Below are 16,005 nucleotides of genomic sequence, written 5' to 3' on the forward strand. Positions count from 1 at the left end.
GTTACTTTCAGGGTAAGTAACCATAGCAACTTGCTCTCTGAAGATAACCTGCTCCGGAGCAACTTATGTTCCAGGGTTAGTTCACTTCAGCGCTATCAGAGCATGACAGATAGCACACAATATTATATATTATTACAATACAGTTATGTATATAGCCTACTATATATATATATATGCTATTTTAATGATAAAGCGCTAATATAAGTAATAAATAAGGTTTGCCTATATATTGCTCTAATATGGTTATTATATTTTATTGGCATATATAACAGTTATCTGTATAAATTATAAAACACTATTATGGCAAGGTAATGTTTAATTTATTATATTAGCCTATATATATATATATATATGTATATATTACATTTTATATTATCATCTCATACATGGATCGGCATTTTCTATAATGTATTTCTATAATAAAAATACATATCTGATATGACTTAATATATAATTAGCATCAAACAATATAATTATTATTCTCAAGGATTAAAGATTAAACGGGAAAAAAATTAAAATGATTGCAAAACCATTAATTAGGTGGCGATATGCACTAAGCGTAAGGCCTACATGACCTTTGAACAGAAGAAGAAGAAAGAAGCAGCATGGCGCGCTTATTCTTAGCGTCCGTTTCCATAGTGACTCGTAGATTCGTCGCTCTGTTGAGAATGTCTTGAGTCTTAACCAGGAACATACTCTGAGTTGAGTGAACTTACTCCCGGACGAGTTTTTGGAACCACATACCTCGAGTAAGCAAGGTTTGGGGTTAATCAACCGAGAGTTCAGGGTTTATCTGACGGTAAGTTAACCATGCTTTCTGGAATACACCCCTGGCAATACTCGAACTTCTACAACAAGACATAAAAGACCTAAAGGCAAGTTTGGAATTCACTCAAACACAAATCGTATCCTTGCAAAACGATAACAACGAACTGCAAATCAAGATAACAATCAACACAAATGGACAAAATCAGAGAGGAAAACAAGCTCCTGAAAGAAAGTATCCTTGATCTTCAGTGTCGTAGTATGCGCGACAACCTAATTTTCACAGGAATTTCCGAACAAATACAAGACAACCCAGAAGACGCAATAAAAGAATTCATGCACTCAAATCTGAAGATGCCAAAAGAAACGGTAGAGAAGGTAACCTTTCATTGCATCCACCGTCTCGGCCGTAAAAACAACCAGATAGCAGGTAACAACCAATAGAGGCAGAACTCGAACACTACAAACACAAAGAACTAGTAAAAAGTAAAGGCAAAGAATTACGTGGAACACACTAAAAAGATATAAAAACGAAGGAAAACGAGTATCACTTGTAGACAAACTGTATATAAATGGACAATTATATAGAGACACTGACACCACCTGGATGTAAAGATGTAAAAAGGAAACATTTAAATCGCCAGCCAAAAGTATTGAATTAAGAGGAAAAACAAAACAAAAAAAAACACTACGAAAGTCAAGTCACGAATGTCGTACATGTTATGTTTGTTTTGTGTAAAATATCAGTTTTTTTTACATTTTGAGCATAAATGGGGAGAGAGAGTAAAACAATCAGAAATTAGACAAGTTCGTAAGCGGATGTGTAGATGTCCATTTGATGTATGTGTACTTGAGTTTGTGTATGCATATGAACACATTTATTCATTATCATTTAACGTTTGTTAGCTGGAATGTGAGGGGCATCAATTCACCAATTAAAAGAAATAAGATGCTTAATCACCTTAAATTAAAAGCTGATATATGCATGTTACAGGAAACACTTAATCGAATCTGAAATGAAGAAACTGCAATCTACACAATACACGCATATTTACAGTGCTTCACATAATTCAAAAAAGAGAGGAGTTGCTATTAATCAAAAATATATTCATTTCAAACAACAGAAATATCAGATCCAGAGGGACGTTATATTATCATAAATGCATCCATAATACAGAAATGACCATTGCTAACATTTATGGGCCAAACACAAACAACGATGAAATATTCCACAAAGTTCTCTCAATAATATCCACATTCCCACACTCTGAAAATCATTAATGGAGGGGATTTTAATACGGTCCTTAATCCATCATAATAATACATTTCAGCTTTGATCACAGCAATAAATTACATTTGACAGTATATTAAAACAGAAAATCCTTATTTTAAAGTACAATATTTCACAATAGGCCATTACATTTTTTACTGTACACAAAACAAAAAACAATACAAAAAAAAAAAGATTGATAGATCTACTGATTTACTGATATTCAGTATACAGGCATCTAGTGGTTACACCACAGTATTACATTATTTAATTCCATCATACAGCACTGTCAATGTTTACTGTTTTTTATGCACCTTTGCTCTAATTTTAAGTTGCATGCAGTATTAACTGAAAAAGAGCATAAGTGCTTTAATATGCATTTAGTATAGAAATTTATAGTGCATAACTGAGGTAAAAATAGAGGTAAAAAGTGTTAAAAACACTGTTCGTGCTGGTAGCTAATGTTTTAATTGGCATTAAAGCGTGCTAGTTAATCATGGAGAAGTAGGCTCATTAATAGAAATATAGGCTAGTTTAAAAAGAACTATGGAGTAAATTATTCAGTGTGCAAAGTAATTCAGAAAAGACACAGCAAGGCAACACTGCTCGACTTAGGAGTGAACACTTGTCTGACCAGAAGGACTCGGTCTATAGAGAGCGGCAGCGGTCAGCAGATAGACTGCAGGAGAACAGATGGACACCGCTTTAGATCAACATCTGATGCCTTCAGCTGCAAAAACACTCGTAAAACCATCGCAAGATTTCACAAAATGGAAGTTTCTAGTATGCCTATAAGTATACTATAAAATCTATGAGCTCTCATAATTTGCATTCTTTAATACATACAACTCATACTTTAAGTTGCTGTTCTGCTGTCAACACTTCTATTGGATTAAATGCAGGTTTCAAGGTTATGCATTGATTAAAAACACAGTATATCTAACATTCAATGCCCGCATTCTGTGTCTTAAGTCATTTGTAACATGAACAACAGTCAAACGTAAAAATTGTACAATAGTTAGACATTTTCAAAAATTAAGAACAGTTTCAAAATGATGTATTCTCATTTTAATTAGTTCATGCAGCATAACATCCATTAACGATATTTTTTTTCTACAGACTGGCATAAAGTTGGCTTGATGTTGGACGTTCGATATTTGCATATTTAGGGACAGTCTCTGAAGTTACATGCGATATTGGTATACATTTTTCTAACTTCAATATGATATGAGCAGAATGACTTACAGTCATAAAGATAACTGTAAACTGTTCATCTAGATGTCAACTGTAATGCACATCATTTAACTTCATGTAAAATCAATAACAGTTTTATATTCTTTAACTGTAAAATATTTTATTAATGTATTGGTGTTTTTGTTTTTTCTTCAGTAATGCATTGTAAAACATTAGAAAGTTTACTGTTATACTAAAATTTACTATTTTGTAAATCTACATTGTTCCTCATTCATTCACATATGGCGAAATTGTAAAATTAATGTATTTCAGAAGTTCCATTAAACAAAAATGAAAAAAAAAAACAACAACAATGACAACTGTGATACTTAATTTGCATCGTTCAATTATTATTTTTCAATAATATTTTCATATTTCCCTGCACCACCACCAATACCATAACTTCTACATAAAATAACTATAATACATTATTTATATAGGAATTTTAAATTGACATAGGCAGCATTACCAATCCCTCTTATGCCAGTAAGTTAATATAAAATATTTGCAGATTTATTACTGTATTCGTATTGATCAGGAAAGTGTTTTTGCAGAACTCGGCCAAACTTTTATAATAAACTAAATTTCCATATCATTTTGACAGTATTATAGTAAATATTAAAAATGTAAAAGGTGTGCATTATAGTTGACATCTAGATGTACAGTTGACAGTTTTATGACTGTAAGTCATTCTGCTCATATGCTATTGAAGTTAGAAAAATGTATACCAATGTATACCATGTTGTTACAAACCCTTTAGAATTCATTTTTGAAATGCCAATTTTAAGGATAGTTCACCCAAAATATATATATATTTTTAAAGTAATATTTAAACTTTAAACAAGATTTTTAGCTGAAACTGTGGTGCTTGTAATTGATATAAAGCGATCAATGGAAATCGTCATTTCTGATAGTTTTCTCTTCTTTTTTTACTCCAAGTGATGGCAGCCATTGACTTGCATTAAATGAATTACCAAGAAGTTACAGCTAAAAATCGTAAATGTTCTACTGAAGAAAAACTCAGCGATGTTGGATGGCCGGAGGTGTGTAAATTAACAGCAGATTTTAATTTTTGCGTGAACTTTTTTTTTTTTTTTTTAATGGAACATCATGGGTTTCTGTCCCTCCATTAAAAGTCTATGCTACCAAAATTTTAATAATCATTGTGAGGAGAGAGAATAAATTTTTTTGGTGGACTATTCATTTAATTAACTTCAGCAGGTGTAACAAATTTCTTATATTCTACTATGGAAGTCAATGGTGCCCCAAAACAGCCTGATTACAAACTTTCTTCGTATTGTCGTGCTACCATTTCTTTGAACAATAATACAATTTTTTTAAAACATTGTTGCATTGAAATCTGCTTTTCTTTTTTTCCAATTTATTTGAAACTAAATGTTTAATACAATAAATCTCAAAATCTTTGTCTAATACATTACATAAATGTGTCATTACTTAAAAACATTTGTTAATGTTATTTGCTAATATATATGTTTTTGTAGTTGTAACTTGAAATAGCTATTTTTTATACAACCTATACACCAAATAATAATAATAATTGATATGAACTAATGATTTTGAGTAAAGACTACTAATGTAAATCTGATTTGTCTACTGCATGAACTTAAGGTTCTATGTTAATACAACTGTGTATAATGATAACTTTTGACGTTTAATTCAGGTGCGAAAAGAATTAATCTTCATATATATATATATATATATATATATACTTTAAGAATCATATACTTTTTTGTTTGTTTTGATAAATCGCTCAGAGGGGTTTGACAAACGACAAGCTAGGTTTTTATTTTATTTTATAAAGCATCCAAGCTCCCGATTCCTAGCCATTTCTATAATATACATTTGATTAATATGACAAAGATTAAAATATTCTCAAAAACAATTATTTTATTAAACTTGTAAGTCAATTAATTATTTAATGCAATTAATTTATATATATATATATATATATATAAATATAAATTAATTACATTAAATAATATATATATATTTAATGCAATATATATTTTATTATATATATATATTATTTAATGCAATAATAATAATATTTATATATATTATTTAATAATAATAATAATAATAATAATATATATATATATATATATATATATATATATATATATATATATATATATATATATATATATATGGATAAAATAAAACCGGATGAAATAAAAATATAAGCAGTAGTGAACTTGGTACTTTCCACACGAATAGTTTAACATTAAAAAGCACGATCTATTTGTTTCAGTCCTAATTTAAGAACGATACAATCGAGATGTCAAATATAAATGAATAAAAGTTTATAAAGCTTCTCGGATGTCTCTCGCAGCGCGCGCGGACTGAAGAGCAGCAGCGCCACTCAGCGGCGTGATGACGTAGCGCGGGTCGCGCCGCTCACGTCATCAGCGCGAGACGCTGCCACGCGACAGCTGTTATGATTACATGCCTCCACATGACAAGTTTTATTTGTGATTTTTAGGGCCTCGCAGCGCGTGTCTGTGATCGGCGATGGTGTTGAGGACAGTCTGTGAGCTCAGGATGCAGGATGAGTGATTACTCTCTTCAGCAGGAGAATGAGCTCCAGGCGCTGTCATCGATATACGGAGATGACTTCAGAGACGTCCGCGCAGAGCATCCCTGGAAGGTATTCATCTCCTCATCAGCTCCACGGGTTTATATGAGTCTCTCAGTAACAGTGTATCTAGTTCAGTGGCTGCTATTCTGTCTTAAACGACTCGTTTTCAGTCATAAGTTCACTTACAAGGTTTCTTACAGCATAAACGAGCGTAGTTTAGTTGTTCATTTCACTTTCTACGTTGCTCCCGGCCTGCTGAAGTACGTCGATATATACATGTGGGCGTGTCTCATGTTAATTAGCTCTGTGTATGTATGGACTAGCCGCTATATACATATATGCTTACATTAGTGCTGTCAAACGATTCATCCCACAAAAAAGTTTTTGTTTACATAATAGATGTGTGTGTGTACTGTGTATATTTGTTATGTATATATAAATATACACACACGTATATATTTAAGAAAACGGTTATGTTTATATATTAAATATATTTATATGTAATATAAACATATACATAATAAACATACACACACACACACATTATGTAAACCAAAAGTTTTATTCTGGATGTGATTAATCGCGATTAATCATTTGACAGCGCTAATATACATTTTAAATGCATGTATGTATGTGTGTGTGTATATATATATATATATATATATATATATAGCCTATACACACAACACAAACACAGTGTTCATCTGTTTTTATTTTACCCTTTTTATATAATTTTTTTTTTTAGAATTTGTATATTAAATTGAAATTAAGAATTAAATCATGTATAAATGATTAATAAATAAATAAAATTTACATTAATTTACAAATATTGAATAAGAATTGTTGAATACACACACACACACACGTGCATACACATGCAAAAATATATATGTATGTTCATCTGCTTGTTTGTTCCTTTTCATTTATGTGATAAAACATATTTTTAAATAATTAGTTTTTCTATTCAGTTCACTTATAATATTTCTACTTGCACAAACAGGCATAATTTAGCTGGTCATGTCACTTCCTGCACCCCTGTGCACTGATATGTATGTGTGGGCGTGTCATATGTTTATTAGTATGTGTGGGTGTGTCATATGTTAATGAGCTCAGTGTTTTGCCCTGCATCATGTGGTGTTATACTGTCCGGTTGCAGTGTGTTTGGTGTGTTTTGTAGGTCAGATGTCCTCCAGAGGTTTACCTGTCCCTGCGGCCGAAGGGACTCAGTTTCGGACAGACCAGTTACGTCTCAGTGGACCTGCAGGTCAAATGTTCACCGACGTATCCTGATGTGTGAGTATCAGTCTGTTTATTAGGCTAAAAATAATGTTTAATAATTATATACTTGAAGTCTCCCTGAGATTTGAACCTTTGTGCTCTGCTAAAAGTTCCCAGTTAAAAATGAGGCCTTTTAAAAATTGCTTGTGAATCTCTGATTATGCTATATTATCATGTCAACTCGTTTTCTCTCAATTAGCACAGGTTTTGTGTTTCTTTTTAGAACCGGCTGATTGTATACATAATAAATATACACAGCACACACACATAATATGTAAACAAAACTTTTATTTTGGATGCGATTCATCTTTGACTGCACTAGTATTTATACATGACTGTCTCACAGTTCAAGCAGTCTCTGTCTTTAAAGCCCATGAATGATTTGTGAATGGTTGTGATTTGATGGTGTGTCATCAGGCCTCCAGAGCTGGAGCTGAAGAACGCTAAAGGCCTGTCCTACGACAAACTAGAGCGACTCCAGAAAGACCTGGACAAACTGGCCCAAGACAGATGCGGAGAGGTCAGACGCTCAGACATTTATAACTCATAGATATCAAACATATGTCATTTTCTTCAATATGCATGCATATACACTACCGGTCAAAAGTTTGGAATAATTAAGATATAAAAAATTTAAAAAATTATTATTGGTACTCAATTATTAATAATGGTTGTTCTTATTATCGTTGAAAAAAAAATAAAATAAAATTTATAATAAACTAGGTCCATACGATTTACTTCAATGCTGTGAAAATTAATGTTAATAAAAATACTATAAACATAAATATAAAATTAAGATTATAATAAAGAAATTCTAATAAAATAGGCCCATATGATTTACTTTAATACTGTGAAAATGAGTAATGTTTACAAAATTAATTATTTAAGTATAATATAGCTATAATAATAAAAGTATTCCCATATGATTTATTTTAATACTGTGAAAATGAGTAATGTTTACAAAATTAATTATTTAAATATAATGTGAGTATAATAATAAAATAAAATAAAATAAAAATTGGCTCTTATGATTTACTTAAATGCTGTAAAAAAGGAAAATGTTTATAAAATTAATTATTTAAATATAATAATAAAATAAAATAAAAATTGGCCCTTATGATTTACTTCAATGCTGTAAAAAAAAAGTTTACAAAATTATTTATATATAATATAAATATAATAATAAAATAGGCCCATATGATTTACTTCAATGCTGTAAAAAGAAAATGTTTATATAATTAATTATTTAAATATAATATGAATATAATAATAAAATAGGCCCATATACTTCAATACTGTGAAATTAGTAATGTTTACAAAATTAATTATTTTGTATAATATAATAATAAAAAGTATGATAAAATAGGCCCATATATTTACGTCAATGCTGTGAAAGCTAATAATGTTGATATAATTATTTAAATATAAATTTATATAATATTTTTTTAATATAAATAAACACATATATGTAAGAGTTCAGAAGGTGCTGCAGAAGAGGAAGGATCTGTGTCACGTGTTATTGTTTTATGATGTGTGTGGTCATGTCTTTCAGGTGATGATCTACGAGCTGGCGGACTTTGTTCAGGGTTTTCTGACGGAGCACAACGTTCCTCCCTCGAGCTCCTTCCACGAGGAGATGCTGAAGAACCAGCGGCGTCTGCAGGAGCGTTTGGCTCTGGAGGAGCAGCAGAAGATCGACCAGCGCCGCAAACAGGAAGAGCAGACGGTACGTGTCACTTCCTCTTGCACAACATATTATAAACCGTCCTGCTGAATTATTAAAGAGCAGCTTGGATTAAAGCTCTTTATTGTTGCTTTATAAATAAGGACATCTTTTTGAAGCGTTTGGTGTTGATGTTAGTGCTACAAGTATTTATTTATGGTCTAACAATCCACTGAATTGTTTTAATGCTGTACTCATTTTCAGTATTTCTCTCCACAGCAAAATGAGATTCTTGCAGAAATCCAGAGGAGAGAGGAGGAGAAACGAGAAGAGAAGAGAAAGAAAGAGATGGCCAAGCTGGTGAGATCTTTGTTCATCTGGGAAAACAAAACTAAATAAAAAGTCATTTACTGAAAAATCACCCATGTTGAATCTCATAGTTGTCAAGAGGAGGCGTTTAAACTAAAGAAATGCCATCAAATGTACAATATTGTGTCTTCCTTCATACAAAATGAAGGCTTGTGGGTTTAATCAGATTATGTTATATCATATTAGACACAATATTTAATTTTATATACAGTAGGGATGTAACGATATCAAAATCTCATGATACGATCATATCGCGATATGAAGTCCATGATACGATGGAAAAAAAGACAAATGAAGAATTGGGAAAACGGTTTGTCGTGGTAATAAACTTAATGCGGACAGAGACTTAATCTCATATATGAAAAGCATTTTAGGGGCCCTTGGCTTTTGGGGGCCCAAGGCAGGCGCCTACCTTTGGCTAACGGGTAAGTCCGCCCCTGGGCCTAATAATAACATGTCAGTAATGTATTGTGCTTCAGGAGCGTCTGGAGAGCGCTGCTATCACCGTCCCACCGGTTTTAGAGAGACAAGCTTCTGCCTCGTCAGGGTCACCGGTGGATCCGTCTGAGGGGAAGAAAACACTGACGAACAGACGCAGAACCACATCCAGCAGCAGACACCGGTCAGGATCAACACACATACACTCACACACACACACACACACACACTCTCTCTCTCTCTCTCTCTCTCTCTCTCACACACACACACACACACACACCAACCACACACACTCTCACTAACCACACACACTCACACTAATTACACACACACACTCACTCACTCAAACACACACACACACACACACACACACTCTCACTAACCACACACTCACACCAACTACACACACACACACACACACACTCTATCTCTCTCTCTCTCTCACACACACACACACACACACACACACACACACACACACACACACACCAACTACACACACACACACACACACACCAACTACACACACTCTCACTAACCACACACACTCACACTAATTACACACACTCACTCACACACACACATGTTTGTTTTTGTGAAAAGTGGGGACATCCCATAGGCGTAATGGTTTTTATACTGTACTTACTGTATGTGCTATTGCTCTACACCAACCCTACACCTAAACCTACCCCTTACAGGAGACTGTGCATTTCAGCTTTCCTCATTCTGAGTGATTTATAAGTGTTTTGAAAAGTGGGGTCATGGGTCAATGTCCTGAGATGCCACCTTCACCTTGTAATACCTGTCATACCCTCGTCATTATACACATCTATGTCCTGACTTTTCACAAAAACGCGCACACACACACACACACACACACTCTCTATCTCTCTCTCTCTCACACACACACACACTCTCTATCTCTCTCTCTCTCTCTCTCACACACACACACACACACACACTCTATCGCTCTCTCACACACACACTCTCTATCTCTCTCTCACACACACACACACACACACACACACACACACACACACCTGATGTCTCCGTCTGAAGTGTGTGCTGTTCTTCTTGTTTCTCAGGCGAGACACGTATAATGAAGATAATGCGCGGCAGCAGGAAGTCCTTCACTTCAGCAGCAGCTTCCTCGGGGAGGTCGTCGTTCACAGAGGGAAGTGCATCGGTGAGATCGGTGAAAAATCAGCGCTTGACGGCCGTTTAAGGGATTATGTGTGATTGTAATGATTACCGTTTAAGCAGATGATTAGTGAGATTGACTAATGCAGGGATTCCTGAACCTCTTTGAGCTCAAGTATTATTTATTTTTATATAATTTAAAAGCATGTTCACAATTCTCTGATGTCGGTTAATGGTCACATGATAGGCAGGTAAACAATTAAAATATTTAACCGTTTTTGTAGGTGTTTTATTTTATTCATTTTTGTTATTGTTTGTTTTATTTAAATTTTTTTATTGTAATTTAAAAAATGTTGTAATAGTTTTTTGATTTAATTAATATGATATTCTTATGCTTTTAATAATCGTCACATTTATTCTTCTATTTTAAAATGTTTATTCATTGTAATGTTACATTTTTATTTGATTAAAATCATGTTTTTATTATTTTATTTCATTTTATTTCTTTTTAAATTGATTTATTATAAAACATTCTTATGTTATATAATTTTACAAAGTGTTTTATTTTGGTTCGTTTATTTTAGTAATTTTATTTGAGTGATTTTACATTTATTATTTTATTTTAGAAATTGTTTAATTTGGATTTTTTTATCGAATAAATAATACATTATGTTTTTAATTATGTCAGTGTTTGATTTTATTTCATTATTTTTCTTTTAAAACCATTTATTAATAAATCTTTATTTTATTATTTTATTCTGTTTTAGAAACATTCATTTCGGTTTATTATTCAGTTTATTTCATTTTGATTTATTTTTAAATGATCTATTACATTTTTAATTCTTAATAGTTAATAGTTAGATTTTTAATTTTTAATTATTTAAAAAATGTTTTTATGATTAAATGAATCATGAGCTGTTCATCAACTCTCAAAACCCTGTTTGGGAAACCCTGGACTAGTTTATTCAGACGTGCTGGATCTGGATGGAGTTTGGACGCTGATCTCTCTCTCTCTGTGTCTCAGGTGAGAGCGAGCGACTGGGCCGCAGTGTGTATTACGCGTTCAACTCCACGTCTGGAGATTTTGCCGTCGTCTACGAGTGGATTCTTCGCTGGAACAAGACGGTCGGAAAGTTCTTCACCAGCCAGGAGAGAGAGAAAATAGAGAAATGCAAAAAACAGGTAGAGAAATCAACAAATCATGGCTGAGTTTTAAGTATCTGATATAAAATTTTAGTTTTATAAAGAAATTCAAACATAAGCACAATTTATAAATGGATGAAATCGCCTGTTGACTAAAATGCATATTTTATTGGAATATCCTGCATTAAATTGATATCATGCAATAGTTTTGTTTAGAAAATGAATTCATGGATGTTCTTCAAAAATCTTTTAAAAATTAATAAAAATTTGTTTAAAAAAAAAATCAAATATCAAAAGAAAAAAAAATCTTATTTGCTATATTTAGTCAGTCGCATCAAAAAGACTGCTTTACCATCTACGCCACTGTAGCTGATGATTGATAGCTGTCTTTTATAAAGTTGACTGGACCAATCACATGTTGGTGGGCGGAGTTAGTGTAATTAGCCTCTGCCAACAAGGCAGGCTATCGCAAGGCAAAAGCTGCGATAAGTCATGCGCATCTTGTCAGTGAAGCACAGTTCTGTGATCAGTAGTAAATCTCTATCCAAAGAAACTCCAAATGCGCCTACTGATCACAGAACCGGCTTTACTGACAAGATGCGCATGATAATCGCATTCGATTTATTGTGCAGCCCTAATAGACAGCATTGATCTGTCTATAGAGCTGATGAAGCGGCTTCTATTTGCTCCCGTAGATGCAAACTCCTCACCTTTCAGTGACAACTCTGATCTTTTTGAGATCATAATAGGTCACCTATGAGATTTGCTTAGATCCAATGAGAAAGTGTTTTAAAAGTCTTAAAAGGGCACTTGTGATCTTACAAGGGTAAATAAAAGAACTGGTTGTTTCAATAAGTTTTGTATAGTATTTTTTTTTTTACTCTTTAATTCAAAATCTATGTCTAAAAAGGGTAGTATGTCATGTATTTGAGGTCTGAGATGTGGGAACAGTGAAGAGAGAGAGAGGGCAAACATTTTGCATTTTAGGTCAGCATTGCCGTCTAATCAGCCAATATTGTCTTAAATAGCCTGCATAGCACATCTTTGTAGCATGGGATTTTTACCACCAAATGTATTCAATCTAGATTTTTGCAAAATGTTGCAACAGGATTTTAAAAAGTTTGTTTGTTTTTGTGAAAAAATACAGTTTTAGACATACAAGGTAATAAAAAAATATAAAAAAATACCTTAAAGTATCTACAAATGAGCATGTATTGCAAATGTCTTTAAAATAAATTCCGTGTGGAGCATGCCCCTGATCCGTGCAATGTTCTCACCTTTTTCCCCCTCTTTGCATCTCTGTGCTCCACATCTCACACATTTGCTGTTTTGTCTCAGATCCAGGGCGCGGAGAGCGAGCTGAACTCTCTGCTGAAGCTCAGTCATCCTCATCTGGTGCACTATCAGGCGCTGAGCTGCATCGAGCGAGACGACTGTCTGGTGGTGGATCTGCTGGCCGAACACGTTCCCGGCTCCAGTCTGTCTCAGCTGCTGTCCGGCGGCGCTCCGGTGCCCATCGATCAGCTGCGGCGACACGCTGTCCAGCTGGTGAGCGCGCTCGACTATCTGCACGCTAACTCAGTAGTGCACAAGCAGCTGAAGCCGTCCAGCGTGCTGCTGGACGCTCGGGGAGACGTGAGGCTCGCAGACTACAGTCTGGCCAAGCGTCTGGCGGACGTCTGTAAGCAGGACATCTTTGAGCAGAGTCACGTGCGCTTCAGCGAAGACGTGCTGCCCTCGCGCTCCGGGAAGAAGGGAGACGTCTGGAGTCTGGGGCTGATGCTGCTGGCGCTCGCTCAGGGTCACGAGGTCAAGGAGTTTCCCGTAACGCTGCCAGAGAACCTGCCAGCAGACCTGCACGACTTCCTCAACAAGTGAGTGTGTGTGTGTGTGTGTGTGTGTGTGTGTGTGAGAGATGATCGCCAACATCCGCAGCTGATGAGTGAGACTGATAGTGTAGGGATTCCCCAGCCACATGACATGCAAGTAAACAATTAAAATATTTCATCTTTTTGGTAGGTTTTATTTTGATTTGTTTCAAAATAATTTGTTCTTTGTAAGTTTTCTTTTTTCTTTTATTCAGTTTTAGAAATTGTTTAACTTTCAGTTGTTTTATTTTTATTATTTAATTAATATTACATTCATGTAATACCCTTTATTTAAATTTTATTTTAAAATTATTTATTCATCGAAATGAAATATTTTTATTCACTTTTAGAATTTTTTTTATTATTATTTAATTAATATAAAATTTTTATGTTTTTAAACAAGTTTAGTATTTTATTTCAAATAGTTTATTTTAAAATTATTTATTCATTGTAATGTTTATTATTTTATTTATTTTTGGAAATTGTTTAATTTCCATTGTTATTTTAATTAATATTACATTCTTATGTTTTTAATAAATTTGAGTTTTTTTTATTTTGATTCTTTGTTTTAAGTTATTCATTTTAAATTCAGTTTTATTTTATTCATTTTTAGAAATGTTTTAATTTTGATTTTCTTTTTTAAATTATTTTTCATTCTAATGTTTTTAAGAATTTTAGTGTTTTTTTTTTTTTTTTACAGTGTTTTAGTATTTATTCAGTGTAATTTGACATTTTTAGAAATGTATTATTTTATTTGTTTAATAGTTTAATATTACGTTCTTATGTTTTTCTTTTGTTTTTAATTTTAGTAAGTGTTTTATTTTTATTTATTTATTTTTTTAAATGATATATTTACATTTTTTAGAATTTAATTAATTAATTAATAGCATCCAGTTCCCTCATGAACCACAGTTTGGGAAACCCAATAATATATCAACATATTTACATGTTCACGGTTCTCTGATGTTGATGAATGGTTCCCTGACATGTATTCTTTTGATTTTAATTTGACTTTTTTTATGATTTAACTACTTATTAGCTGTTCATCAACTCACAAACCCCAGTTTGGGAAACCCCAGACTAGTTTTGTGCAGTAACAGGTAATGTGTGTTTATTCTGTGTGTGTTTGTGCAGGTGTGTGTGTCTGAACGACGCTGATCGCTGGCACGCTCACCAGCTTCTGGATCATCCGTTCCTGCGTCCTCCGTCGCCCAAGAGCGTCGCTCCGTGTCCGGAGTCCAGTCCTGAGGGTGAAACATGCACACAAACACACGCTGGTTTAACATGACCCATAACACCAGGGGCGTCATGCACTCATTTTTTGGGGTTGCTCGTCATGCTTGTCATGTGACACACAGCAGCCATATATATATATATATATAAGTATAACTGATATAGGCTTATGTTTTATTTATTTTTTCCTTTTTATTCGAAATATTCCCAAATGTGTTAACTATATCATGAAATATCTCGATTCTCAAATATGTGTGAGTAAATGCATTTTGCTACAGTGAGCGATGGGCAAAGTAGCCTAATAGTGTAATTAAGTCTTTTTACTTAAGTAGCAGATATGGGTGTCATGCCACAAAATATTTTTAATACGACTACACATTTGCCGGTATTTGGTAATGCGATATGCATATCCCTAAATACAACTGACTTTGCGTTTAATGTGAATTTAATTAAAACATTGTGATTTACTAATTATAACACTTTGATTGTACAGAAAGAAAGCAAAGAACATTTACATTATCAAAGAACATTTTAAGCACTCTCAAAAACTCTCATTATAATTACTGAAGCTGTTTACACTGTGAAATGATTTGGCTATATATAAAAAATTGTTTGTTTTTTTATTTCTGCATTCAAAATCCATTTCACTCGGTTTGAATGGGCATGACGCCTTTTAGGGCTGTCAAAATGGCAAAAAAAATTAATTCAAATTTTGTACTTAAATATTATCAATATTCGAATTATATTTAAATTTAAAAGGCATAATTTCAGTTAGGGGGGTAAAAAAAGCTTTTGGCTTCTCTTCTGAGGCCACAAGAGGGCGCATCGAGCAAAATATTACTAATGCACATTTCTTCAAAGCAATAAAATAACACGACTATCTTTGAAAAAAGTGCATAATGTTTAAAATAATGTTTATAAACCATATATAATTAAGTTGCTTAAACAATTAGAAACAAAACGACATCATGTATGTATGTATAGTTTTATACAAAGGACTGAAAAC

The 16,005-nt window shown here is 33.1% G+C and overlaps 1 protein-coding gene across 1 annotated transcript in view; it reads left to right on the forward strand.

The window, feature by feature from the left end:
- The first annotated feature begins 5,660 nt into the window (after positions 1–5,660).
- The window catches only part of eif2ak4 (eukaryotic translation initiation factor 2 alpha kinase 4), a 48,058-nt gene continuing 37,713 nt past the window's right edge, over positions 5,661–16,005 (forward strand). Inside the window, exons 1-10 of the mRNA XM_058749035.1 lie at positions 5,661–5,936; positions 7,045–7,160; positions 7,563–7,665; positions 8,698–8,871; positions 9,088–9,168; positions 9,657–9,799; positions 10,701–10,801; positions 11,780–11,937; positions 13,237–13,772; positions 14,901–15,016. Coding sequence (XP_058605018.1) covers positions 5,838–5,936; positions 7,045–7,160; positions 7,563–7,665; positions 8,698–8,871; positions 9,088–9,168; positions 9,657–9,799; positions 10,701–10,801; positions 11,780–11,937; positions 13,237–13,772; positions 14,901–15,016 — 1,627 coding nt within the window. The 5' untranslated portion in view covers positions 5,661–5,837. The remainder of the gene's footprint in view (positions 5,937–7,044; positions 7,161–7,562; positions 7,666–8,697; positions 8,872–9,087; positions 9,169–9,656; positions 9,800–10,700; positions 10,802–11,779; positions 11,938–13,236; positions 13,773–14,900; positions 15,017–16,005) is intronic.

This window comes from Onychostoma macrolepis, chromosome 17 (assembly GCF_012432095.1).
Source record: "Onychostoma macrolepis isolate SWU-2019 chromosome 17, ASM1243209v1, whole genome shotgun sequence".
Lineage (NCBI taxonomy): Eukaryota > Metazoa > Chordata > Actinopteri > Cypriniformes > Cyprinidae > Onychostoma > Onychostoma macrolepis.